Here is a 26776-nt window from a genome sequence, read left to right as displayed (position 1 = left end):
TGCTGCTGATTGCTAAATGTAATAGTCTGATCATGACCTGAATAAATGTAGCTTAAAAAAAAAAAAAAGTCCCAAGAGAAGTGGAGCTGAAAAATATTTAAAGAAATAATGGCATAAAATTTCCTAAATTTGGCAAACGATAAGCAGATTCAAAAAGGGGAGGATGAGGCAAGAGAAAAGAAAGCAGAATAAGCTCTTCAATTATTGTATAGGTATTAGGCAGGAGTCAAAAAATACTATTTAAAACTGTCAAATCAGGGGTGCCTGGGTGGCTCAGTGGGTTAAAGCCTCTACCTTCAGCTCAGGTCATGATCCCAGGGTCCTGGGATCGAGCCCCGAGTCGGGCTTTCTGCTCACCAGGGACCTGCTTCCCTTCCTCTCTCTCTGCCTACCTGTGATCTCTGTCTGTCAAATAAATAAATAAAATCTTAAAAAAAAAAAAAAACAACGAAAAAATCCCACCAAAAACTGTCAAATCAGATAGTAGAAGAAAAGGGCATTTTAAAGGTCTAAGTATAAAGGTAACATTAGAACAAAAACAAAGTTTTCTAAATACTAAAATAAAAAAAAAAAGCACACTAAATAGAAAATAAAACTACACATAAAATACTATAAAAAATAATGTGACAGAGTTGACACTAAACATATCAAACAATATGAATAGGATTAACTCACCTATAAACAATAAAAAGATTCTTAAATTGGCTCCCAAAACAGAACCCAGTTCTATGCTGTGTACAAGAGACACATCTAAAATTAAGTAATTCAAAAAGGCTAAAAATAAAAGAACAGTAAATAGTGGATGGAAGTAAAGTTAAAAATCTAGATGAAATGAATTAATTTCCTAGGATAACAGTTTACAAAAAATTGACCTCAGAAAAGATAGACAGTTTAAGCAAGATAATTTCCATAGCAAAGACAAAGAAAATCATCAAGGAATTAACCCCACAAAGTACTAAGACCCAAAAGTTTCAAGGGCAACACTACCATTCTTCAAAGATCAGATAGACCCAATGTTATATAAATTGTTTTAGAGCATAAAAAAATAAAGAACCATAATGTTAATACCTAAACTTCAATAAAAAAGCAATAAAAACATGATATTAATGCCTCATAAAGATAGCACAAAAGTCAAACTGCAGACTGGTATCACTTACGTGAATACTGGTACAAAAATTCTAAATAAAACATTAGCAAACAGGATCCCAAACCACACTAAGAAAGCAACGTATGATGATCAGGTGGAATTATTTAAGAAATGCAAAGAAGAGGTTCGCCTGGGTGGCTCAGTTGGTTGAACATCTGACTCTTGGTTTCAGCTCAAGTCACGATCTTGCAGTCATGAGATCAAGCCCTGCATGGCACTCCATGCTCAGTGGGGAGTCCACTTGGGATTTTCTCTCTCACTCTCTCCCTCTATCCCTCCCCCACCATGTTCTCCCAGCTGCCTAAAATCAATCAATCAATCAGTATTAAAAAAAATAAAGAAATGCAAAGATGGTTCAATTTTAGAAATATCATCAATATGTCACATTAACCAATTTAAGGAGAAAAACCCTGGTTATCTCCACAGACACTGAAAAATTCAACACCCATTCCTTCTTTTAAGGGGGCGTGAGGGGGAGAGGGAAAGAGAGAAACTTAGGCAGGCTCCATACCCAGTGGGGAGTCTCAGTCTCAAAACCCTGAGATCATGACCAGAGTAGAAATCAAGAGTTGGAAACTTAACTGACTGAGCCACCCAGATGCCCCTCAATACCCATTCTTTTAAAAGATTTTTATTTATTTGACAGAGAGAGATCACAATTAGGCAGAGAGGCAGGCAGAGAGAGCCCGATGCGGGGCTCGATTCCAGGACTCTGGGATCATGACCTGAGCCGAAGGCAGAGGCTTTAACCCACTGAGCCACACAGGTGCCCCTCAATACCCATTCTTGATGTCAACACTCATAACAGGATTTTATGGATATTCGCTTAACATAATAAAAAAATCTATTAACATAGGAAACAAATTTAGATTCAACAAAAAGAAGAGATTGATAAATTTGTTTACATAAAAAGCAAAAAGTCTGTATAGCAAAATATATCAATGACAAAAGACAAATTAGGAAAATATCTGAAATACGTATCACAAAATAAAGAGCTAATATCCTTAATATATAAAGAACTCTTGAAAGCTAAGAAAAAAGAACAAAAATCTGATAGAAAAACAGGCAATAAATGAAAACAGGCTATTTGCAAAGATGTAAAAATGGCCCTTTATACATGAAATCATGTCCAACTTCACTTATTTAAAAGAATGCAAATTAAAACTGATACACAGTTTTTTACCTATCAGACTGGCAAAAATTAAAAATGTGACATCACATTCTATTTGTAAGGCTTTTGTATGATGCTGTTGGATAATACAAAATGGCACAGCCTCTAAGATAAGGAATTTGGGCAGTATATAACAAAATTATAATGCATTCATCTAGCAATCCTGTTGCTAGGGATTTATCCTCAAGAGTATCTCCAATAATATGAAAACACACAGGATTATTTAATGCTATGTTATTTATAGTTGCAAAATTCAGGAAATAGTCTGAATACCTATCCATAATGGTGTGTTTGAATAAATCATGTTCACAAAACTGGTTGCCTTGGCATGTATTTTAGGAGGCTGTTAAATAAAATGTAACCTTTTTCTCCATCATGTGGCACATACTACTGGTAGAAGACCACTTTTTTCTAATATTCAGATACCTAGAAAAATGAAATATTTAAGGTTTCTAAGCTGAGGTCAATTAATAATTTTCAGTGGGATCTCCACAACAATATCTGAAAAACTGGTAGGGTAAGGTAAGTTACAGCTAAGTCCTAGGCCTCCTGAAACTGCAGACACTTCCAGTCTCTCTTTAATTTTGTTTGGTAATATAATTGGGTCTTCACTGAAAATTTCATTTTATGTAAAAAATTTTTGTATTTAACTTTTGAAAAGAGAGAGAGAGCACACAAGTGTGCATCGATGTGCAGGAGCAAGAGGAAGGGCAGAGGGAGAGCGAGTGAGAATCTTAAGCAGGTTCCACACCCAGTGCAGCACCTGAAGCAAAACTCGATCTCAGGACCTGAGAACACAACCTGAACCAAAATCAAGGGTTGGGACGCTTAACCAACTGAGCCACCAAAGTGCCCCCGAAAATTCTGTATTAAAAAAGTTCTAAAAACTTTAAAATTCACAGCACACGATTATCAGGCCACTCTAGCTTCTTCTGTTTTCATCAAAGTTTGCTTTTTTCCATCTCCATTATCAGGTTAACAGCGAGTGCTCTATGTCTCTGATGCTTGTAATTTTACTTTTTGTTGCCTCTTCCCATGTAAGCTGCTTCTGTTATTTTATACCTTTCCCCCTACTATTCTTTTTTTTTTCGGTTTTCCCTTTTTCTTGATTTCAATGCTAAACTATCTGGGTTTTACAGTGACTAATAGTCAATGAGTATATTCTTCCAGCTAATCATTTGATTAATGATGTGCCAACAAAGTCTTCAGTAATCCTGGGCTACTTTAATTATTTTTCACTATGCATGCCTGTTTTTTCTCTGCTAGAAAGCTTTAAAAGTTTATACTTCAGCTAGTATATCAGATACTTGAAGACTGCTAGAAAGCTGATCTCTAGACACACAACAGAGGGCATATATGCACACACGCAAAAGACTGACAACTCTACATGGTTAATGTTCTGAGATAATAGTTTTGAAAACTGGCATATGAACCAAACGAAAATCTCCAGCAACTTGAAGTCTTCCAATAAGAATAAGTTCAGCTCAAAGACCTTCACTGATCTATGTCACCTCCAATAAATGTGCTAACAAAAAATGTCCTGTTAGGCACTGTTACAGAAGACTGCTATTAATATGTACAGCATTTCCTAGAAGATTAGGTATCCGTGGAATGTCTACGGAATGTCAAATTCACACATGCTTCAGAGCCAACTAGAGTTACAAGTGTGTACTTATACTTTATCCTTATATGCAGCAATGGGTAACTTAGAAGACTAGGGGTGCTCACATCTTACACATTCCAAAGAAGGACCTGCCCTTGATTAGCTCCTTTGAGATAACCTCTGCACTCTTGGATTATCCTGTCTGATTACAATGTATACCTGAGATCTTGGGAAAATTAGCTTATGTAATGATGTGATTTTCATGTTGAATATCTCTTTTAGTTTGAAGTTGTGGGCGACACTATATCAGTTTGTCCTCCAGAGGGGATGAAGACTCAGTAGGTAAGGACAGTCGTGCAGGCTGTCCATGCCTATATGACTGACCCCCCAATAAATACCCTGCACACTGCAGTTCAGGAGATTCCTGGTTAGCAATATTTCATGTGTTCATATGTGTCACTCATGGTTGCTGGGAAAATAAAGCACTGTCCTTACAACTCCACTGGGAGAGAAGAACTGGAAGCTTATAACTGGTTTCTCCTAAACTCTGCCCTCTGCCTTTTGCCTTTGTTGATTTTAATCTTGTGAAATAGTAAGAAATATATATATATATATATATATATATATATATATATATATATATATATATGTAAACAGTATAAATATTTATATATATATAAGTGACTGTCCCTGGCACTGTGTCCTGGCACAGGGCTCCTAAAACTAATTTCTTATGCAGTAAGAGCACTAGGAACACCTCTTGTTCTAGTATCTGCCATTGACCCTGTCCCTGACACAGGACTCCTAAACTCTTATAAACTCCTAAGTAATAAGAGAACTAGGAGCATCTTTTGTTCTATTTAGATGACTCTGGGTAGGCTCTTGGATGGATACTGGTTGCCAGAAAGACCAAGCCCTGATTAGAAATTTGGAGTTTTCAACCCTATCCAGAGAGGGGAGAAGGGCTGGAAATTGAGTTAATAATGGATCATGCCTAATGAAGAAACCTGCATAAAAATCCCAATAGCACAAAATTTAGTGAGCTTCCTGGATAGAGCTCCTGCCCTTAGGGCCCTCCTAGATCTTGCTCTTTGTATCTCTTCACCTGTATCCTTTATCATCTCCTTTAATAAACCAGCGAATGTGTTACCCTGAGTTCTGTGAGCCACTTTAACAAATTAACCTAACTGAACTCAAGGACAGGGTTGTTGGAACTTCCTATCTATAGCCAGTTAGTCAGAAGCACAGGTGACAATCTGGGCTTGCAACTGGCATCTGAAGTGTGAGTGGTGGGGTGGGGGTTGCGGACCTGAGAGAAATGAATGCTTAACCTGTGGGATCGGATACTCTTTCTAGGTAGACCGTGTCACAATCAAATTAAATTATAGGGTACCCAGATGGTATCACAGAGATTTGCCTTTTGTTGTGGGGAAAACCCCTATACATCTGGCAACCAGACTTGTCGGAAGTGAAGCAGTCCATGTGAGTAGTAAAGGAGAACACAGAGAGGATGAACACACAGATGGGAAGGGCTGGGATTTTCCCTATATAGGAAGGAAAAAAACTTAAGTTTTTCCTGAATGAATCTGTATCCTTTTGCTGTAATAAACTACAAGCATGAGTGTAACAGTTTTCTGTGACTCTTTCTAGCAGTTCATTGAACTTAGGGTGGTCTCAGGGATCCCTGACAGGCTTATCATCAAGTGTCACTAATAATCAAGTCTCCACAATAACCAATCTGCTACAACTGATTAATTTCATTTGCACCAGCAATACAATAAGCTAGAGTTGTACCAAACGTTAGGTAACACTCAAAATTGTCTAGGCATGTTAAGCCATGGATGAACAACTTTGAAAAGGGCAGGAAAACCAAATGCTACAGAGTCACTGCAACTGCAAATTAACTTTAAGAAGCACACTAACTGCAATCTGTGCCCTCCTTAATACCCACCACCGGGCTCACCCATCCCCCTACTCCCTTTCCCTCTAAAACCCTCAGTTTGTTTCTCAAAGTCCACAGTCTCTCATGCTTTGTCTCTCTTTGGATTTCTCCCAATTCACTTTTCCTTTTCTTCTCCTAATGTCCTCCATGTTATTCCTTATGCTCCACAAGTAAATGAAACCGTATGATAATTGAATTTCTCTGCTTGACTTATTTCACTCAGCGCAATCTCCTCCAGTCCTGTCCATGTTGATGCAAAAGTTGGGTATTCATCCTTTCTGATAGAGGCATAATCTTCCATTGTATATATGGAACATATCTTCTTTATCCATTCATCTGTTGAAGGGCATCTTACCTCTTTTCACTTTGGCTATTGTGGACATTGCTGCTATGAACACTGGGGTACAAATGGCCCTTCTCTTTACTACATCTGTATCTTCGGGATAAATACCCAGTAGTGCAATTGCCAGGTCATAGGGCACTGGGTGTTGTACATAAACAATGAATCTTGGAACACTGCATCAAAAACTAATGATGTATTTTATGGTGATTAACATAACACAATAATAAAATAAAAAGAAGTATGCTAACTAAAGAGCAATAAACAGAGACTAACCTGAATCAGTCCAGATTTTGTCTCTAGTCTTGTCAATATTTAGTTTTTCTTCTAATATCACATAGGCATATCGTAATCCATAAACCAACTAATTATCTCTACACCCCAAGCCAGCTTCCTCAGCATTCTCACTAGTCTCTGTCTCATAAATCAAGTCACTCCTACTGTTTCATTCCTCTGCCTGCTATTCTTGATTTGTTGTGTCCTACACCTTAAAACTCAAATTAGAAAGATGTATATGACTTCCTCTTTTCTTACCACCCATATCAAACCCAGCAAATTTCTAGAGTCTTCTCTTATCTTTCTGAAACATTTCTAGAGTCTTCTCTTATCTTCTTGATATCTAAGCTCTAGTACTGGTGCTAATCTTTTCTCATCCACACCAGAAAATCACCACCAATTTGTCTTCCCAACTCCACCTCCCCCCTAAAATCTACATTCCACTTAATGATATGAATCATTAAACCAGAATACAAATTAGACCATTATTCTTTGGTTTGCAATCAGCTACATAAAAAGGACATATGGCCCTTAAGGTGGTACATAAGATGCTGTGTGATTCAGACACTGCTAAATTTCTGCTGTATTTTCCCCCATTCTTTGTTTTTATAATTTATTTTTCCCTCTCTCTAGTTTTAACAACTGCTTTGCTGGCTCCCTTGATGCCACTACTCAAATGCAGAGCATTTCTTAGAATTCAACTTTTAGCTCTTTTTCCATATTTTCATGAATCCCTTAAATACTGATAAATCTCAAGTCTATATTGAGTTTTCCTTCTTAGAATACTGCTATGGAGGAACTGCAAGTAAATCAGAATCAATGTGTCTGCCCTACAATAGACTCATCAACCTTCTCTACCAGTCTCATCCTTTTGCTTAACTCCTTCGGTGGTTATGGCATTATTACCCATGCGGACTGCTAAATTAGAAACCAAAGTAATTTTTACTTTTCCTTCAATTCGATCCTTTCCTCTCAAAGTTCTACTTATTTTAATCTCTTAACACCCAAACTTTTCCTCTTTTAATCATTACTGTTTCTAACTTAGACCTCATCAACTTCTTTAAACCAATTATGATGGTAAAATAAGCCTAATTACATTCATACCCTCCCCATTCCAAACCCTGCATAGCTCTTCTCAGTTATCTGACCATAACAGATATAAGCACATCACTCCTCTATTTAAAAATCTTCAATGACTCTCCACTGATCACAAGATAAAGCCAAAACTGTTCAACACAGGATTGAAAACCCTGTGACTTAACTCCCCAGCAAATGTGTTGGGTTACTAACTACCTGTATTCTCCAAACCCTCCAAATATGATCCTGAGTCTTTCTTATCTTTCCTCAGATGCCTGAAATGACTTTTCCCAACTTGAAAAAGTACTACTTGTCCCAGCTGTATGACATTACATAATTTAACTATCTGCCTCTTTTACCAAATTTGTAAGAGGGAGATAATGATGGTACCAATCTCATTTTAATAAAGAATAAATGAGTTAACATATGAAAAGTGCTTAAAGTAATGCCCCGCACATTTTCAACCCTTAATAAATGTTAGCTATTAAAATAATCCATCTTTGTTACCCCTGTTGCCACTTCTACCACCATCTTTCTCCACAGATACTAGTTTCAAATGTTACTTTCTCAGTGAAGCTTTCTGGTTGCCAGAGAGAACATGCACTCTCATAATTAGCATTTTGGTCATTCCTCTATTTCACTTTTACTCTGTTTTCACACCATATTCTGTATTTATGGGATCATGTTATAAAAAACGCACAGGATGTAGACATAGCTTCAAGTCTCAGCTATGGCTCTTATTTATCATATAGACGCTTAGGTTATTTTACTTTACTGAATTTTAAACTCTTTATTAATAAAATAGGAGAATAAAACTGATCACATAAGGATACAGTTAAGGTAGAAGGAAATTACAGTAACAGATTGAGCATAGCAAGTTGTCAACACAAGTTTATTCCTTCCAACTCTTTTTTTTTTTTTAAGATTTTTTTTTTTTTTTTTTTTTTTTTGACAGAGAGAGAGATCACAAGTAGACGGAGAGGCAGGCAGAGAGAGAGAGAGAGGGAAGCAGGCTTCCTGCTGAGCAGAGAGCCCGATGTGGGACTCGATCCCAGGACCCTGAGATCATGACCTGAGCCGAAGGCAGCGGCTTAACCCACTGAGCCACCCAGGCGCCCCACCTCCCAACTCTTTTTACCTGCTACTAATGTAAAGGTCTTAGAAGGCAGGGTCTCTATGTCTTTTTTATCTTTGAGCCTACAATTCAAAGCACAATTTTAGCTTAAGTGGTTAATCCATGTATTTGTTCAACTTGACAAATATACCTGTAACTCAATACCCCTGGCTTTCAAATAAAGATCATCAATAGATGGTAGAAGATTTCATCTGGTTGGAATCAATTCCATAATGTCCTGGGGTAAAAGTCTTGGCGCCAATATCAGATATTTTGTTTATTTTACCTATAACCTTGTGATTGGAATGCTTAGAAATAAATTTAGCAACAAATACATTTTGTGATATAATTTTACTCCTTCTTGCTGTTAAGATAGTTACTACTTTTTTTACTAAGTCATGTTTATATTCATTTTAAAAATAGGACAGTATATGACTAAACAGGTTTCACTTAATTTTTATGACATTTCAGGCTAATATGGCACAAATGACAAGTTATTTAGTTGCAAAAACATTCCATCCTAAGAGCTTAAAGTTCTAAAATGAGTAAGAGAAATGTGGTTCAAGGTTAGCAATGTTAGCAAATGCATTTTCTTCATGCCAGTGATAAATCGCACACATAGCTCTGGCAAACACACACATTTTTATTACATGTGTATGTAAACAAAGACAGCATTATAAAACAGAAACATATGGCAAATCAGAAAGATCTTAGCCAGAACAAGAGAAGCCAAATCAATGCTAGATGAACACTAACTAAATTTATTCATTATTTTACTCCATGGAAAAGTAACATTTTGCTTTGCTACATTAAGGGGAGTTTTCAGATTATTTAATAAAAAAAAATCTGCTAGAATACATATAGTAAATTCTTAACTAAATCTCACGTAATGACCAAATCACCTGAAAATGCCTTTGCATTTAAACTTAAAAAGAATACTTAAACTTAAAAAGAATACTTGATATTCTTCAATACTATATACCTCCAAAGGTTGTCTTGGGAGGCAGTGTGGTTTCACACAAAGCACACAAAATGTGCCATTGGAAGATCTCAATTTTTTTTGTTTTTGTTTTTTAAGAAGATCTCTGTTTTGAACATCAACTTTAATTCTTATAAGCTCTTCAACCTTGGATGAATCATTTAATCTTTCCCTGAGGCCCAGTTTCTTATTCTATAAGAAATTCTATGATGGCATAATATCAATCCTATTAAAAGTATCAAAAGAGATTTATTTTTTTAAAAGATTTATTTACTTGAGAGAGACAAAGAGAGAGAGAGAGCAAGAGGGGGGATGGAGAGGGACAAGCAGACTTAGGGCTAAGCAGGGAGACCAATGTAGAACCCAACTGAGGTCTCAATCCCATGACCCTGCCATCATTGCCTTAGCTAACATCAAGAGTTGGACTCTTAACCCACTAATGAGGTTTAAAGAAATATGAAGGTGCTTTATAAAGTTTTTACCACTTTATAAATATTGATACTTAAAATAATATGAATGACACAGATAAATAATGACATATGTGAGATTTCTCTGAAGTTTGCATTTTTGCTATCTGGATGATTTAAGATATAAAGTTAATATAATCTTAATTCTATTTCTGAAAAAGGTTAACATTGTGGAAGATTCACAAGTTAATAAAATACATGCTGACACTTACAAAAGTCTAAAAAATAAATAACCCTTCCAGTCCCATCAAGAGCAAAATCCCAAATCTAAGATTCTACTTTACTTACATTTATGTCTGTATGATATATGAGGACACATAATGCTGGCAAAATCTGAGGAAAGAAGATAATAAATAACACTAGAGTTGATGAATATGTCTTTGTAAAAATGAATAACTGTGATACAAAAAGCAGTAAATATTACTTGCAAAGCAAGAAAAGACAACGTTAAATTTGTTTAAATCTCTATTAGGAAAGTGAAAATCTGATTTCAGTTCAATCTGAAAAAACCAAGAACATAGTTCAGATATTCAATTAAAATATCCAAATAAGTCTGGCAGAGATTAATGCACCTTAAAGGAAAAACAGTTGTTTTCTGTAACCTTCTTTCTAATATATAATGTCAAATGGAAAGAATGAAGATGCAATTATACAATACAGCTAGCTAAAAAAAAAGCTGGTTTTTTTTTTTTTTTTGGTAAAGATTTTATTTTTAAGTCATCTCTATACTCAACCTGGGGCTCAATCTTACAACCCCAAGATCAAGAGTCACATGCTTTATTGGCTGAGACAGTCAGGTGCCCCTAAAAAAAAGCTATTCTTTAAAAATGTCACCTCACTTACTTGCTTAAAGAATAAGATAAGATTTTATTTAATTAGCTACTTCAGTCAAATTAAAGTTTCTGATTTCAGATTTAATCAAGAAAATTATAACCAGTACAAAGTATATAGTTTGCTGAATTCAGGCCTTACATATCTTTTTTTTTTTTTTCCTTTTAATCTGGGAGGGAAGAAGTAGGGGTGTGAGGGAATCACACTAAGTACCCTTTCTCTAACAGCAAAACACAGAAACTGGTGAAGATGTCTATCACAAAGGTTTACAGTTAACATTTTTTGACAGTCAAGTGATTAAAGGTTGCATAGGATTTTTCAAAAACTTAAAATACTCAGATACATTTACAACTTAAATGTAGATAGAAAAGTTTTTACTTTAATTCGTAGATTTAACACAAAATATGTCACACATTTAAGAACACTGATTTTGTCAGAAATCTAGAGAAATTTCAATTGGACTTAATGTAAAGTCATTCGAGAACATCTGCATGTAAATATACCAGTTTTATTTGTAGCAATCTCCCTTTTTTTTTTAGTAATAAACCAACAATGCAATGTAGTAATAAAACCTTTGAGATTTGGTTTTCTCCTTTTGTATTTTTCTTTTTGAAAGTTGTTTTTTCATGAAAATAGTCAATAAAAAATAAGAATTAGGGTGGATGAACATTTTGTGAGATGCCATAAGATACTCAACTTTCATTTCATGGGAGTCAAAAATTAAATACAATATGTTACTTCAAAGATCTCATAGTTGCAATGAAGTAAGTATATGCATTATTTAATTCCCTGAATGAAAATCTAAAGCATAAACATAGGGAAAATATACCATCTGGGCTTTGCAATTCTTCATTTACCTCCTGAACTGTCTCCATAGGCGGTGGGGGGTCCTTATTCCTGCAGAGATTGACAATGACCCATGTGACGTTCCGAAGGAAGGTGATGGGAATGGAGGGATTGATGAAGGACAGAAGAGGTTTGACAACTCCCAGTGATATGACATAATCTCTACATTGAGGACCATCACCTACAGAAATGAAAATTGTATTTAAAAAAAAATTACATTCAGGATGAGAAAGTCTGAAATGTATGCAATGGCTCATGTTGGGACACTGATGTTCTATGTTTCCTCACCATTAGTCAAGGGCATCAAGTGTTGCTCTTTCTCTAGATTTTGATTTGGAGAACACAAATTTAACCTACAAATCCTGATAGCAAATTGCATTATCTGTTTCAAGACGTACCATCTTAAGTTAGTTTTTATGAGGCAAGAAGATAGTCAACCCACGTTAAAATTAGAGGAAACATAGGATGTAATGGCTATGCCAATGTAGGAAAAAAGTTAATTAAGATTCTTAATTAGAGTCTTTCTAAACCTAAATCCAACTTACCTATAATGTTTCCCAAAGCCCATACCGCTTGTTCACAAACATTCTGATGTGGTGAATGGAGAAGTCTCAAAAAAAGAGGTACGGCATCTATAATAAAAACAAATATTGATACTGCAAAATGTTTAAGAGTTTATAGATTTCAGACTAAATAAGCTGATAAAATATACAGAGCCCGGCATACTATGGTTACCCAATTACAGTTCATTGAATGAATAGATGTGGCAAATAATGTTACCATAAAAAATGTTCATTTTAGTATTTTCCCCTAGTAATATTCAAGTAACACTTGAATTTCAAGTAACACTTGAAAAGATTTACAAGTTGCTATTATATATCATTAACTAAAAGAAAACAGCAGCAGGAAATTCTTCCTTTAAGGCATTAAAAAAGAAAAAGATTCCCCCCAAACACATAAACTTAGAATATAATACTTCAGTCAGTACGATCCCAATTGCTGATATGGGAGTTTATCTAAAAAACTGATCATTCCCCTAACTGGCTTATCTTATAAATTAAAATAATTTATCATTATAATCTTTACTCTTACATAATTTACACGTTAATATAAGTGTAATGTAAAACACTGGTATCATACTCACTTCAGGTAGGAAACTAAATATAAGCCAGATCACTTTTTTTTTTTTTTTTTTTTTTTTTAAAGATTTTATTTATTTGTCAGAGAGAGAGGGAGAGAGAGCAAGCACAGGCAGACAGAATGGCAGGCAGAGGCAGAGGGAGAAGCAGGCTCCTGCTGAGCAAGGAGCCCGATGTGGGACTCGATCCCAGGACGCTGGAATCATGACCTGAGCCGAAGGCAGCTGCTTAACCAACTGAGCCACCCAGGCGTCCCCAGATCACTTTTTCTTAAAGTTCAGTCAATTGTGTATTACTTCCAGGATTTTTTGTTTTATCTCTGCACTACCTGTATTATTTACTTAACACTTAAACTAAAATCAACTTTTAACAGCTTTATTGAGATATAATTTATATACATATATCTGTTTAAGTACACAATTCCGTGATTTTTAGTATTTATACAGAGTTGTACAGTTATCGCTACAATTTAATTTTACATGTCCTTCAACCCGAAAAGAATGCCATATATCCACAGCCGTCCTATTGCCCACTCCTCCAACTTTAGACAGCCATTTCATTTCCTTTCTGTCTCTATAGATTTTCATATTTTGGACATTTTATACAGATGAAATTGTTTTAATATGGGTTTTTTTTTCTGGTTTGGCTTCTTTAATTAGCATAGTGTTTTTGAAGGTCATCCATACATAGCACATATCAATGTTTCATTCTTTTTTCTTGCTGAATAGTATTCTATTATAGAACACATTCTGTTCATCTACTTATATCAGTTAATGGATACTGGGATTAATTCCATGTTTGCGCTATTATACAAGTCTTTGTGTGGACATGTTTTCATATCTGCTGGGTCCACCTAGTAGTGGCACTGCTAGGTCATATGGTAACTCTATGATTAGTCTTTTGATAAACTGTTTCTCCAGAGAAGCCACACCATTCCCACCAGCAATGTATAAGCTTCAACTGACGTCACATTAGTAATTTAACTAATTTTATCACCTCTATAAATAGAAGACCAGTATCATTTACCAGTATCACAAACAGAAAGTAACCAAAAAATTAAAAATGCAAATAAAACATTGTTAATTAAATTATACCTCCTTGCCTTTATTAAAAGTTCTTGTCTAAAACCTGCTACCTTTCTGGTACAACTAATACCTAACTGGGAACGTTCTCCTTTGAAATATCTGAAAGAGACTGGTATTTTCACTAACTGATTCAATGTAATTTATTGCTGTATCATATACTACTTATCATTAAAATCATCTCCAGGGACACCTAAAGCCACTTTTCTTAACCTACACGTTAAGAGTTCTTGGTGACATCTAATTTTTTCAAAGTTTTTTTTTTTTTTTTTTTTTTTGTCAGTTTGGATCAATACACGAATCATAGCCCATCCTGAGGTGGGCAAAATTTTAAAAATGTATGTTACAAGTTAGAAGGCATAAGTTACTCAACATGTTGGAGGTACTAGAAACAGAAAATATAAAACCTGTTGTTAGGAGATGGTCTCTACCCAAAAAGATAAAACTTAGTTCACTTTTTAGTAGCCACAATTAAAATTATTTAGTGATAGATTAATGATAGCTATGGGAAAGATATCAACCATCAAAAGAAACTCATAAAATTCACTAGTTTAAAATGTTGTAAAAAATTCAGTCTTTACAATAAAACTCCACTTTCTTGCCTTTATTTTTTAAAAACTCCCAGCAAGTAAGGATGTTGTTTTACTTACTAGACTGTACAACAGCTTGAGTCTGTGCAGAAGTTCCTGATGCTATATTAGTTAACGCCCAAGCAGCTTCAAACTGTAATGAAGGACTGTAAAACACAATAAAAATTCTTGAGACACATAACTACCAGTTAAATTTAGGACCCACAGACCTATACAGTTATTCTTTACCCTGTCCTTGAATTTCACCTTGTTATATCCAATCGGCTACTGTCTCACTGGCTTCCAAAGTCAGACAATATAAACCTACTTGTTTAATACCCACTGGCAGTCACAACGTTTAGCCAGTCCTTATTTTCCTTGACTCCTTCCTTTCCCATAAACATCTAATCAAAAAGTCATGTTGATTTTACGCCCTAAATATTTCTTATATTTATAGCATCACTCTTAAAATCACTGTACTAGTTGAGACCCTCGCCATTTCACTTGAATACTGTTATAGCCTCTAGACTGGTCTTAAAGCTGAGACCGCATCTGATCCACTACATCATATGCTTTACATACTGGAGATATTACAAGGTTGCATAATTTTACTGAAAAGATGAGATTTTTACAATTTAGCATTATGATAAAAGACCTCACACAGGAAGTGAAAACTCAACTAGATTTTCAGACAGATAACAAAAGAATGCCACTAATAGCTGGAAATACAAATAAAAGTATCATGGGTGGGATGACCATGATGTGTACAGGTGACAAGGAATAGATCAAGAGAGTGGAAGCTAAGAAAGCATGCAGAAATTTAATAGGGGATGAAACTGGAAAGGGTAGGTTATCAAGTATGGGTATATGGTCAGGGTGCTGGGGTGGTGAAGGGGAGTAGAACTCAAAATCCTAAGCTTCATAACTTGGAATTTATTCTATAGACATACTCATATAGAGGGCTACTGAAAAGGAGAGTAAAGAAAGTAATGCTGGAGTCCATGGTATGTAGAATGGATTAAAAAGGTTAAAGGCTGATGGAAAGTAAATTATATACATCGAGTTAGGATAGATGGCTGAAAGAATATAAGTTCCTTTTAACAGAATACCAAGGTGGGAGAGGGTATAGTGGGGAAAAACTGAGAGCCGAAGGTTAGGGACTTAGAAGAAAGCTCTATAAATATCAAAGAAAGTAAGGTTGTTAGTAACAAGGTTAGAGAAATCCAAGAAGGAAAAAGATTTTAAAGAGAATAAATGTCACAGACAGAACAAGCACTGAGGTTTAAAAAAAAAAAAAGTAAGAAAATGGAGTAGCAGATAAGAACTACATGATGAATTTTGATGAAGTCAGGGAATCAGAGGCAGAGAAGAAGCAAAAGGACAATAAGATCAAAGATGATGAGTTTATGTTGTTCTTGGCTGGAAGAAGAAAGTGTTTTTGGGTTAATCTATTAAGTTAGTCCAGGTAGCTTGGCAAAATACTGGAAATTAGGGCCTTAAGTAAGAAAACAGTGAGATATAAAAAATAAAAATTATAAAGCAGGGAGTATTCTAAGATCCCATTCAAAAAAAAGAAAAAAAGAAGATATAGAAAAATAATGTGTAGTAAGTAAACTATAAATGAGCATTTACTCTAAGTTTGATACTGTAGTGTTTTGGGTATATTATTTCCATTCCTTACAACTAACTAATTTTTACTGATGAGGTATCTGAGGCTCAAAAGCCACTTGGGTTTTGGTCATAGCAAACTCTCCATTTAAACCAACGTCTATTTGGCTCCAAAGTTTATGGGCTTTTATATGATAACACAATTTCCCATGACAATTCCATAAAGTCAAATCCAAACAACCAACAATTTTGTTTTTGCTTTGGGTGGTAGCTGTACAGGCCTGTATATATTTAATCATAATTTTTATATATATCCTATATTTCAAAGACACACAGACACACAGATACACACACACACAAAATATGAGCCTATGCCAAAGGCTGGAATATAAAGTAAAAAAAAGATAAGGAGATCAAGGGAAGAAGGGAGTCCCTAAAAGTACAGGTAAAATAGACTGTTTATTTATTTATTTATTTAAAAAAGATTATTTATTTGACAGACAAAGATCACAGAGAGAGAGAGGAGGGAGCAGGCTCCCTGCCAAGCAGAGAGCCCGATGCGGGGCTCGATCCCCAGATCCTGGAATCATGACCTGAGCCGAAGGCAGAGGCTTTAACCCACTGAGCCACCCAGGCGCCCCTATTTTTTTTTAAAGGTTTTACTTATTTATTTGACAGAGATCACAAGTAGGCAGAGAGGCAGGCAGAGAGAGAGAGGGAAGCAGGCTGCCTGCAGAGCAGAAACCCGACGTGGGGCTCGATCCCAGGACCCTGAGATCATGACCTGAGCCGAACGAAGGCAGAGGCTTAACCCACTGAGCCACCCAGGCGCCCCACAGACTGTTTTTTAAACAGCTGAAATAAAACGTATTTTTACTTAAATACTTGTTACAGAAAATACACATGATTACATAAAATAAGTGTTAAGCATTTTTGGAGGGATGGCTGTAGCACATAATGAAAGCAGAAGGAATTATTTTTAAATAATAAAAATCCTTTGTGGCAACATTTATATTTCACTGTTTTATCTAGTCAACTGAAAACTCTTTCGACAACATTTAGCAAAACACAGCAAATTTTAGTCTAAACGATCTCAAAAAGCAAAAATCAGCATTTGTTTTAAAATATTTTGGGGTTCATGGGGCTCCTGGGTGGCTCAGTCAGTTAAGCCTCTGCCTTTGGCCTGGGTCATGATCCCAGGGTCCTGTGTTGGGCTCCCTGATCAGCAGGGAGTCTGCATCCCACCCCCCGCAACCTCTCCCTCTACCTGCCACTCCCCTTGCTTACTCTTTCTCACTTTAAAATAAATAAATGACATCTTTTTAAAAAAATTAAATAAAATACTTTGGAGTTAAAACTTTGGTTCTTCTCCGTTAATTCAAATTGATGAGTATTACGATACAGCAAACTGGAATATCTCTTAAACATTAACAGAAATGGGGCCATGCCTCAAAAGATACAAAGTAGTGTTTTTCCCTTTCTATTCTGGAAAAGTATAATCTGATTTTTAATTTACCACAAATAAAAAGCATATTATTTAGACAAATAATCATGGTTGGAGTTCTATTAAAGACTTCGCAGAAGATCAGTGGATCAGCTGGAATATTCCCAGGGTAAAAGCCACTCAGTTTTGGAAACCATTCATGTTGACTCAGTCATGAGGTTAATCTATATATAGACTCATAAGCAAAGAGTGACTCAAACACTATTTGGGTTGTTTTAAAATATTATTCAAAACAAAAACAAAATAAATAAAGACTATAAATATTTGAAGTAAGTTAGAATAGGCAATAAACATAAAGCTAAAATTTTCCTAGAAAATACACACATACTTCAAAAACTAAAAAAAAAACAAAAAAACAAAAAACAAAACTTCAGATCTTTTGAATATGATCATACAATTAGAAAGTTACATAAAAATATATGACAAATGAGGGGATATGGACATTGGGGAGGGTACGTGCTATGATGAGTGTTGTGAAATGTGTAAACCTGGTGATTCACATACCTGTACCCCTGGGGATAAAAACACATTATACATTTATTTAAAAAAAAAAAAAAGAATAAAATTTAAAAAAAAATGAAAAAAAAAAAAGATAAACATAACTTTTAAGATGATTGTAAAAAAAATGACAAATGAAAAACATAATAAATGCAAAACCTAACTGAACTCATTAGTTAAATTATAATCCTAAATTTTCAGTTAACTAAAAATAAGTGAACAGAGACTCAAATCCATACTTACTTATCATCCCTTTCTAGACATTTGACTAGAATTGGTAAAATCCCAGATTTTATTAGGTCATCAATTGGTGGGTTTCTGTCACTGGATAATAGCTTTCTAGAAAAAGAAATATAAGAAATTAACTGCTATAATTTTCAAACTATGAACAGAAAAAACAACGTATTACTTCTAGACTACCAGCTAAGACACCTACAATAACTCCCTGGACAAATTAGTATTTACCTTGCAGCCTGAACAGCACTTAACTGGACCACTGGGTTATCACTTGTGGCATTCTGTAACAGCAAATGTAAATTTAAGAAATTTAAAAAATATCAATTTTAAAATACTTCAAAGTGAGAATTATATTAAATTAATAACATACCTGCAATATAGCTTCTAGTGTTACATTTTGCTTAAAAGGAAAAAAAGACAGTTCAGGAAAGAATTTTTTAAATAAAATTATATTTATTAAGTCTATTTACTACAGTTATGAGTTAATATACATTAATTATCATTGTAAAATTGGTCTTAGATTACAAATGAGGTTTTCTGCTTATAATAAAAATTATTGTAAAAACACTTTATAACACCAAAGTAACTTACTGCTTTAAAATCAGCATCAACATCTGAATCTTCTAAACTTTCTTCTTGGGGAACATTTCTTTTTTTCAGTAAGTGTTCATCTCTTTTGTTCTGGATAAGGAGAACATGAATTAAATGTGCATACTACAAACCAGTAACAGGCTACCTTCTAGATCAGGTAACAAAATTAACTGGTGACAGTACAGCTTTCACACACACACACACACACACACACACACACACACACACACGCACACAATTAAACACCAGTAGTTCTGACCAACATCATGCTTCCCAGTCTTTTAATAAAGATTCAAATTTGGAGATGCATTATTACTATAAAAGTCTAGCAAATACATTAAATGGTATGATAGCTTTCACCTAATTACTAAAGCAAGAAGTCAGCTAGCTAGATGGGAAAGAGTTCAAAGCTCAAATGTTAAAGTTTGTATGCTTGTTGGGAATGGGGGAAATGGGAATTCATCAGCATAAATGCCACCTACTTGCCATCACCTCAGATATAAACTCTTGCTATCTGGCTTTTAAAAACAAAAATTCTCTACTAGCAAATATATTTCTACATTTTATGGGGTTTCAACTGTTAGTAATGGCAGCAACATGTGCCATTTCACATATCACTTTGGGTAAATCAATCTTCTTTTAAGTTTATAGTTTTTCTATGGAATTAAGTAAAAATAAATTAGATAAATGACTGAATGATTTCTAGGGTGCCTGGCTGGCTCAGTTGGCTCGTTAAGTGCCTGCTTCAGCTCAGGTCATGATCTCAGGGTCCTGGAATCCAGGCGAACCCCACTTAGGGCTCCCTGCTCAGCAGGGAGCCTGCTTCTCCCTCTCCCTCTGCCCCTCCCCACTGCTCATGCACACACCTGCTTGCTTTCTCTCTGTCTCAAATAAATAAGAATCTTAAAAAAAAAAAAAAAGACTGAATGATTTTCAAAATCCTTTTCAACTCAAAATTTCAGAGCTTATACTATCTAGTCTTCAATACAGTATTTATAGAAGTTTTTGATAACAGAAATTATCTGAAGAGGTATTAATATTTATGTTAAAATTCAGATCGAGTAGAAAGTTAAAACTAGAAATATATGCGTATCTGCAGTTTACTGGCTTATCTGTATACTATTTTTTGTCCTATGTAGAAGCAAACATGTTTAAACAAACTGAGGTGTATATATATATATATATATATATATATATATATATATGCTAATCATTAGATAACCTATCAACTTGCAGTTTTATCACAGCATACTTCTTTATAGCAACTACTCAATCAGTTCTACATTATTTTAAATTAATGTATCTTCCAAATATTAAAATCCATGCATTGATATTTTATATTCTCAAGTAGCTCTCCACAAAATACTTATTAATTTATGGTGGAAAAACTTGGCAGACAGCATCTTGAGGAACTGACAAAGGTTACTATCATAAGTAAAAAACAAATCCACATTATGAGCCTTCTGGTCTCATGTACTGAGAAAACAGTATAATGTCTGTGGTATTCCTACCATAATAACAACCACCACCTGAGGAAGGTGAGACAAACCTGAATTTGCCAATCTATAAGAACTAGTCTGTACTCTTCAAAAATGTAGTCTTGAGAGATAAAGACAGAAGAACTGTCGGACTGAATGAGATTAAGGAAACGTGACAAGCGCAATGTCTAACCCTAGATTGGATGTTGGATTTATAAAGGACATTAGGAACAACTAGCAAAATATGAGTTAGGTCCATGAATTAGATGGTAGATATTTATCTGTTAATTTGACAAATGGACTGTGGTTACATAGGAAAGTGTATATTTTTATGAAATATGAACTGACAAATTAAGGATAATGGGGCATTATGCCAACAACTTAATGGTTTTAAGTGTGTGTGTGTGCGTGTGCGTGTGTGTTTAAATCAGAGAGAAAGGAGAAGAATAAGGCAAATACAGAAAAAAGCTAACAAACAAGGAAGCTGGGTACTGGGTAAAGAGTGCACAGTGGTTTTTGTACTAATGTAAATTTGAATTTCAAACTGCAAGTTTGAAATTATTTCAAGACCTAAAAAAAAAAATCTATGCATTGTACTTGTCATTCGTACAAGGGTTAATCTTAAAATTTATTATTTCCTAACATTTCTTGGAATTTATTTAAATGTTTCACTAAGGTTTTATCTCATTTTATTCCCTATTTTCCTTTAACCTTCTGAGTCTGAATAATTAAACTTCCAAAGGCCTTTTAGAAATTGTACTCTCTCCATTTCTCCAACTCCACCATATATTTCAGGCACAATAACAATACATAATAGCATAAATATAACTAAAACCTCCTAAATACACAGATGCCCAATACAGGAATAGCATTTTATCATAATATATGATGCTTGTGGTCTTTCCCGCCCCCCACCTCGTAAGGAATCACATTTCTATTCCTAATTTGTTAAGATCTTTTTCTTTTTCTTTCTAGCTACAAACAGGTGCTTAATTTTATTAAACTGTACTTCTTTTGCATCTATTGATATGGACATGTAATTTTCTTCTTTCATCTGTAAATGTGGTAAATTAACTGACTTTTTAATGTTAAACTTAGAACCTTGCAATGTAAAAGTTAAACGTTTACAAGACCTGGGATAAATCTTTCCTGCAAATTTTAAAAAGATATTCACTACTGGACTTAATTTGCTAATATTTGATTTATAATTTTTTTTCTTACCTATGTTAATAAGTGAAACTGGCTTACAAGCACCTTTTCTCATGCTGTCTAGGTCTCATTCTTGAAATCATGGCTCTGCTAGCCTCCCAAAATGGGTTGGATATTGTTACCTCCTTACCTTCTCTACAATCAGTTAATAAGACTGAAATTATCTGTTCTTTGAATGTTTGCTGGAGTTCTAACAGCAAGATTACCTTTTCTATCTTAGGTTGGAAGACGTTAAATGTTTCGCTACTGATATAATTTACTTTAAGATCTCTTCATGTTTTTCATTTCTTCTTGAGTTAAATGGGTAAATCTTTTTTTCCACTAGAAAACTGTTCATTTCAGCTAAGTTTTCAAATCTACTGGCAAAAAATTGTTTATATTCAAACTGTGGTAGATTGTTTGCAAAAATGGCCTCTGGACAGTTTGGTCCTATACTAATTCTAGGTGTGGCTGTGTGGCTGGGTTTGGCAACGGGACATTAATCAAATGGACTTGAAAAGTGCTTACACATCTAAGAATGTCCTCTCTTGCTGCTCTTAAAATTCTAAAACCACCAACGTGAACAACACTGTGCTAGCCAGCTGGAGGATGAGGCTACATAGAAGACAACCAAGGTTTCATCCAAAAGCCAGAAACTTGTATGAGACCATCCTTGATCACCTAGTCACCAGCTAACCCACCAACTGACCAGAGATGAATGAAGGAGCCCAGCAGAGATCAGCTGAATTGACCCAGACCAGTAGAACCACTCTGCCTACCCACAAAATTACTAGCTGACTAAAATGTCAACTGTTTTAAGCTACTTGGTTTTGGAGCGGTTTATTATGTAGCAAAAACTAAGTGATGTACTAATCTTTTAAAACTTATGCTATAGATGCATTAATATGCCTTTTAAATACTATTATTCTTTGTTCTGTATCTCTACTTGCTGTAAATTTCTCTTCTGAAGTACATTTTTAACTGTATTCCACAGGTTCTGACATGTAATATTTTTCCTATTGTTCCTTTCTAGGTAATCCTAATGGCCACTAGGATTTCTGTGGTGCTCAACGTATTCAGAAGTACTTTCTTTCTTTCTTTCTTTTTCCACAATTATGAGATTTTTGTAACTATCTTATTCCTGGACTTCTAATTTAATTGTATGGTGATCAGAAATAGTCTCTACAACACTGTGAAATTAACTGGTATTTGCTTTACACCAGAATTTCCTGAACCTTCTCAGTCCACAGTATAGGCCAAAAGAAATACCTAAGTTTTCTTATTCAAGTAGTCAGGTCCAAACAACTTAATAGTCATTGGCAGGGGGTCATGGGGCTGTGAAGGATGGGGGGCTGTGGGTATATAAATTGAAAGAAAAAATATATCTCACTTCACTCTTAAATAAAATATGTGATTAAAAGGAATGCAGTGAGATCTAATATTTAAATTGTGAACTACCTCAATACCTAATAGTTCTGTGGTATCTGAAAGATGTCAAATGTTGCTATGTGTCTCTTAAAAATGTAGCATATCCCAAATGTCTCTCTGATTTCATCACGGAGCCCCATGGTACCTCAGCACACAGTTTGGAAATTATAGCTTTATGCTATCACAAAACTATTTTTCATTGGGTTTTATATGTGTTTTTAAACAACACTTGCAAATTAAGTTATTTAACTTTTCTTTCCCCTATTAATTGGTGTGTTTATTAACGACAAGAAAATTTCCCACAATGATTATGTCTTTGAGAAATTCTGCCTTCTAACTTTGTCAATTTTTGCTTTATATATATTTGGACATATGTTATTAAGCATATACAAGTTTAAAGTTATTGTAGGTTCACAGTAAAATGTTTCTTTTATCAAAAATTAAGTGATAACTCCCAAATTTCAATTGATAGCATCCTAAAATAAGCCAAAAATATCTTAGGGCAGAAAATCATACTTTATTCTTTTTTTTTTTTTTTTTTAAGATTTTATTTATTTGTCAGAGAGAGAGAGCCCATGAGCGAGCACAAGCTGGGTGGGGTGGAGTGGGCAGAGGAAGAAGCAGTCTCCCCGCTGAGCAAAGAGCCCAACGTAGGACTCAATCCCAGGATCCTGAGATCATGACCTGATCATAACTCACTGAGCCACCCAGACGTCCCATCAAACTTTATTCTTCACAAAACAAAAACTATGTATGAGCTAAGGAAAGATAATCCCTGGGCAGGTTTCTGGTGATCTAATTAATCATTAACGGAAGCTTCATCAAAATCAGTAACTTAAACTGTCCCTTTACTTAACAACCTAGAGCTTTTTACTCTCCTGGACACTGTACTTCAAAAAATTCAGCATCTATAAAAGGTATCTCTTTCTTTTGTCAAGTGGGAGGAGAGCACAGAAGATATGGAAACTAACCTAGTTTCAACATCTACTTTATCTACACACACACACACACACACACACACACACACACACACAGATTAGATCCATTTCAAAAGTTCCTTTAAAAATCTGTTATTAATCTATTACCCAACTATGTATTTAATCTCTTTTGACTTTCTGTTTTCTATTAGAGTTGACCCACACAGAATTAACACCTTGTAGGTTAAGAAGGTTAACTATGGGTAATTTCTAAGACTCAACCTAATATTTTTTGAGTTAACAAATTCTGTATATTGACCTCTATATAAAGTTCTTTTTCATTCCCAAATTTCTCTTTACCTTGAAAAAGTGGCTGAATATTCTATACCTAAATTTGTGGAATAAGTCAGCAATTACTTCTTAAACATGTTATAAAAAAATAGATATTATCAGCCCCATTTTGAATGTGACATAATTAAATTAGTTTTTTTTTTTTTAAAGATTTTATTTATTTATTTGACAGAGAGAGATCACAAGTAGACGGAGAGGAAGGTAGAGAGAGAGAGAGAGAGGGAAGCAGGCTTCTTGCTGAGCAGAGAGCCCGACGTGGGACTCGATCCCAGGACCCTGAGATCATGACCTGAGCCGAAGGCAGCGGCCTAACCCACTGAGCCACCCAGGCGCCCCTTAAATTTGTTTTTATCAAGCAATATACTCATTGTGTTAAGTCTTATCTAGTTTTAGTTCCTGTAAAATTAAAATCTCTTATTTCACAGATGAGTATGGGGATACAGAGAACCAGCCTAAATTAACTTGTATATCTAGAAAATATCAATTAAGGGGCACCTGGGTGACTCAGTGGGTTAAGTCTCTGCCTTCGGCTCAGGTCATGATCTCAGGGTCCTGGGATCGAGCCCCATATTGGGCTCTCTGCTCAGCGGGGAGCCTGCCTCCCTGCCTACTTGTGATCTCTCTCTCTCTCTCTCTGTCAAATAAATAAATAAATAAAATCTTAAAAAAAAAAGATATCGGTTAAGATTTAAACCCTTGTTGTGGCTACAGAGCTGTTTCTTAAATATATTCTACAACTTAGTTTTTTTTTTTTTAAGTAGCCCAACTCTGGTTGCATGTAAATGCTTCTAAATAAGTAGAAAAAAGGGCACCTGACTTAAGCATCTGCCTTCGGCTCAGGTTATGATCTCAGGTCCTAGGATCAAGCCTGGCTTTAAGTCAAGCTCCTTGCTCAGCAGGGAGTCTGCTTCTCCCTCTCCCTCTCTCTGGGTCCCTTTCCTCTACTCAGCTCTCTTTCTCAAATAAATAAATAAAATAAAATTTAGAAAGTAGAAAAAAATAAAGATATCAAAAAGGTCTTATCAAAAGATAAGACCTTTCCCTCAATATTAACATTTATGAAATGATATTACTGCTGTGTAGATACATGGATATTCAGCCACAAGTTGTATATGTTATATTTACATTTTGGCCACTCTCCTCAATATATTATACCTTGATTAAAATTTTTTTTAAAACCTGGGGTGCCTGGGTGGCTCAGTGGGTTAAGCCTCTGCCTTCAGCTCAGGTCATGATCTCAGGGTCCTGGGATCGAGCCCCACATCGGGCTTTCTGCTCAGCAGGGAGCCTGCTTCCCCACCTCTCTCTGACTGCCTCTCTGCCTACTTGTGATCTCTCTCTCTCTGTGTCAAATAAATAAATAAAATCTTTAAAAAAAATTTTTTTTAAACCAAAACACTACTGATTCACCAGTCATGTAAAAATATGACTACATAACAGAAATTATTTTTCCTGAGGAATCATTTAACTAATCTTATTAAATAGCTGCTTTCTTTTGGATTCTTCTTTACTAATTTAAGGTTTTATACATGATCATTTCAATAGACACAGAAAAAGCATTTGACAAAATACAACATCCATTTGTGATTAAAAACCCTGAACAAAGTAGGTTTAGAGGGAAGATACCTCAACATAATAAAGTCCATATGTGAAAAACACACAGCTAACATCATCCTTAATAGGAAAAAAAATGGGAGGTTCTTCCCCAAGGTAAGGAACAAGACAGGGATGTCCACTCTTTTTTTTTTTTTTTTTAAAGATTTTATTTATTTGACAGAGAGAAATCACAAGTAAACAGAGAGGCAGGCAGAGAGAGAGAGGAGGAAGCAGCCTCCCTGCTGAGCAGAAAGCCCGATGTGGGGCTCGAACCCAGGACCTGGGATCATGACCTGAGCCGAAGGCAGCGGCTTAACCCACTGAGCCACCCAGGCGCCCCAGGGATGTCCACTCTTACCACTTATATTCAACATAGTACTGCAAGTCCCAGCCTCAGCAATCAGACAACAAAAAGAAATAAAAGGTAGTGCACCAGGGTGGCTCAGTACAATTAAGCATCTGATTCTTGATTTTGGCTCAGATCATGATCTCAGGGTTGTGAGATTAAACCCAGCTCCAGGTGTGGAGTCTGTTTAATATTCTCTCCCTCTTCCCTTAGTCTTCCCCCACTCCCTCTCTTTAAAAAGGGCATCCAAATTGGTAAGGAATTAAAACTTTCACTCTTTACAGATGACATGATACCCTACACAGAAAACCCGACTCTACCAAAAAACTGCTAGAACTGATAAACTCAGTAAAGTTACAGAATACAAAATCAGTATACAGAAATTTGTTACATCTCTACATACCAATAATGAAGCAGCAGAAAGACAAACTAAGAAAACAATATCATTTAC

At 35.2% G+C, this 26776-nt stretch overlaps 1 protein-coding gene across 1 annotated transcript in view; it reads right to left on the bottom strand.

Moving 5' to 3' along the window:
* The window catches only part of KPNA3 (karyopherin subunit alpha 3), a 104601-nt gene that overhangs the window by 14520 nt on the left and 63305 nt on the right, over nucleotides 1–26776 (bottom strand). The window contains exons 3-10 of the mRNA XM_047723352.1: nucleotides 19022–19111; nucleotides 18801–18830; nucleotides 18659–18711; nucleotides 18437–18532; nucleotides 14665–14750; nucleotides 12339–12425; nucleotides 11805–11974; nucleotides 10405–10449 (exon numbers count right to left, since the gene is read on the bottom strand). Of these exons, the coding sequence (XP_047579308.1) occupies nucleotides 10405–10449; nucleotides 11805–11974; nucleotides 12339–12425; nucleotides 14665–14750; nucleotides 18437–18532; nucleotides 18659–18711; nucleotides 18801–18830; nucleotides 19022–19111 (657 nt within the window). The remainder of the gene's footprint in view (nucleotides 1–10404; nucleotides 10450–11804; nucleotides 11975–12338; nucleotides 12426–14664; nucleotides 14751–18436; nucleotides 18533–18658; nucleotides 18712–18800; nucleotides 18831–19021; nucleotides 19112–26776) is intronic.

This window comes from Lutra lutra, chromosome 3 (genome assembly GCF_902655055.1).
Source record: "Lutra lutra chromosome 3, mLutLut1.2, whole genome shotgun sequence".
In the NCBI taxonomy this organism is placed as follows: domain Eukaryota; kingdom Metazoa; phylum Chordata; class Mammalia; order Carnivora; family Mustelidae; genus Lutra; species Lutra lutra.
This window is presented reverse-complemented; position numbering and strand designations above follow the sequence as displayed.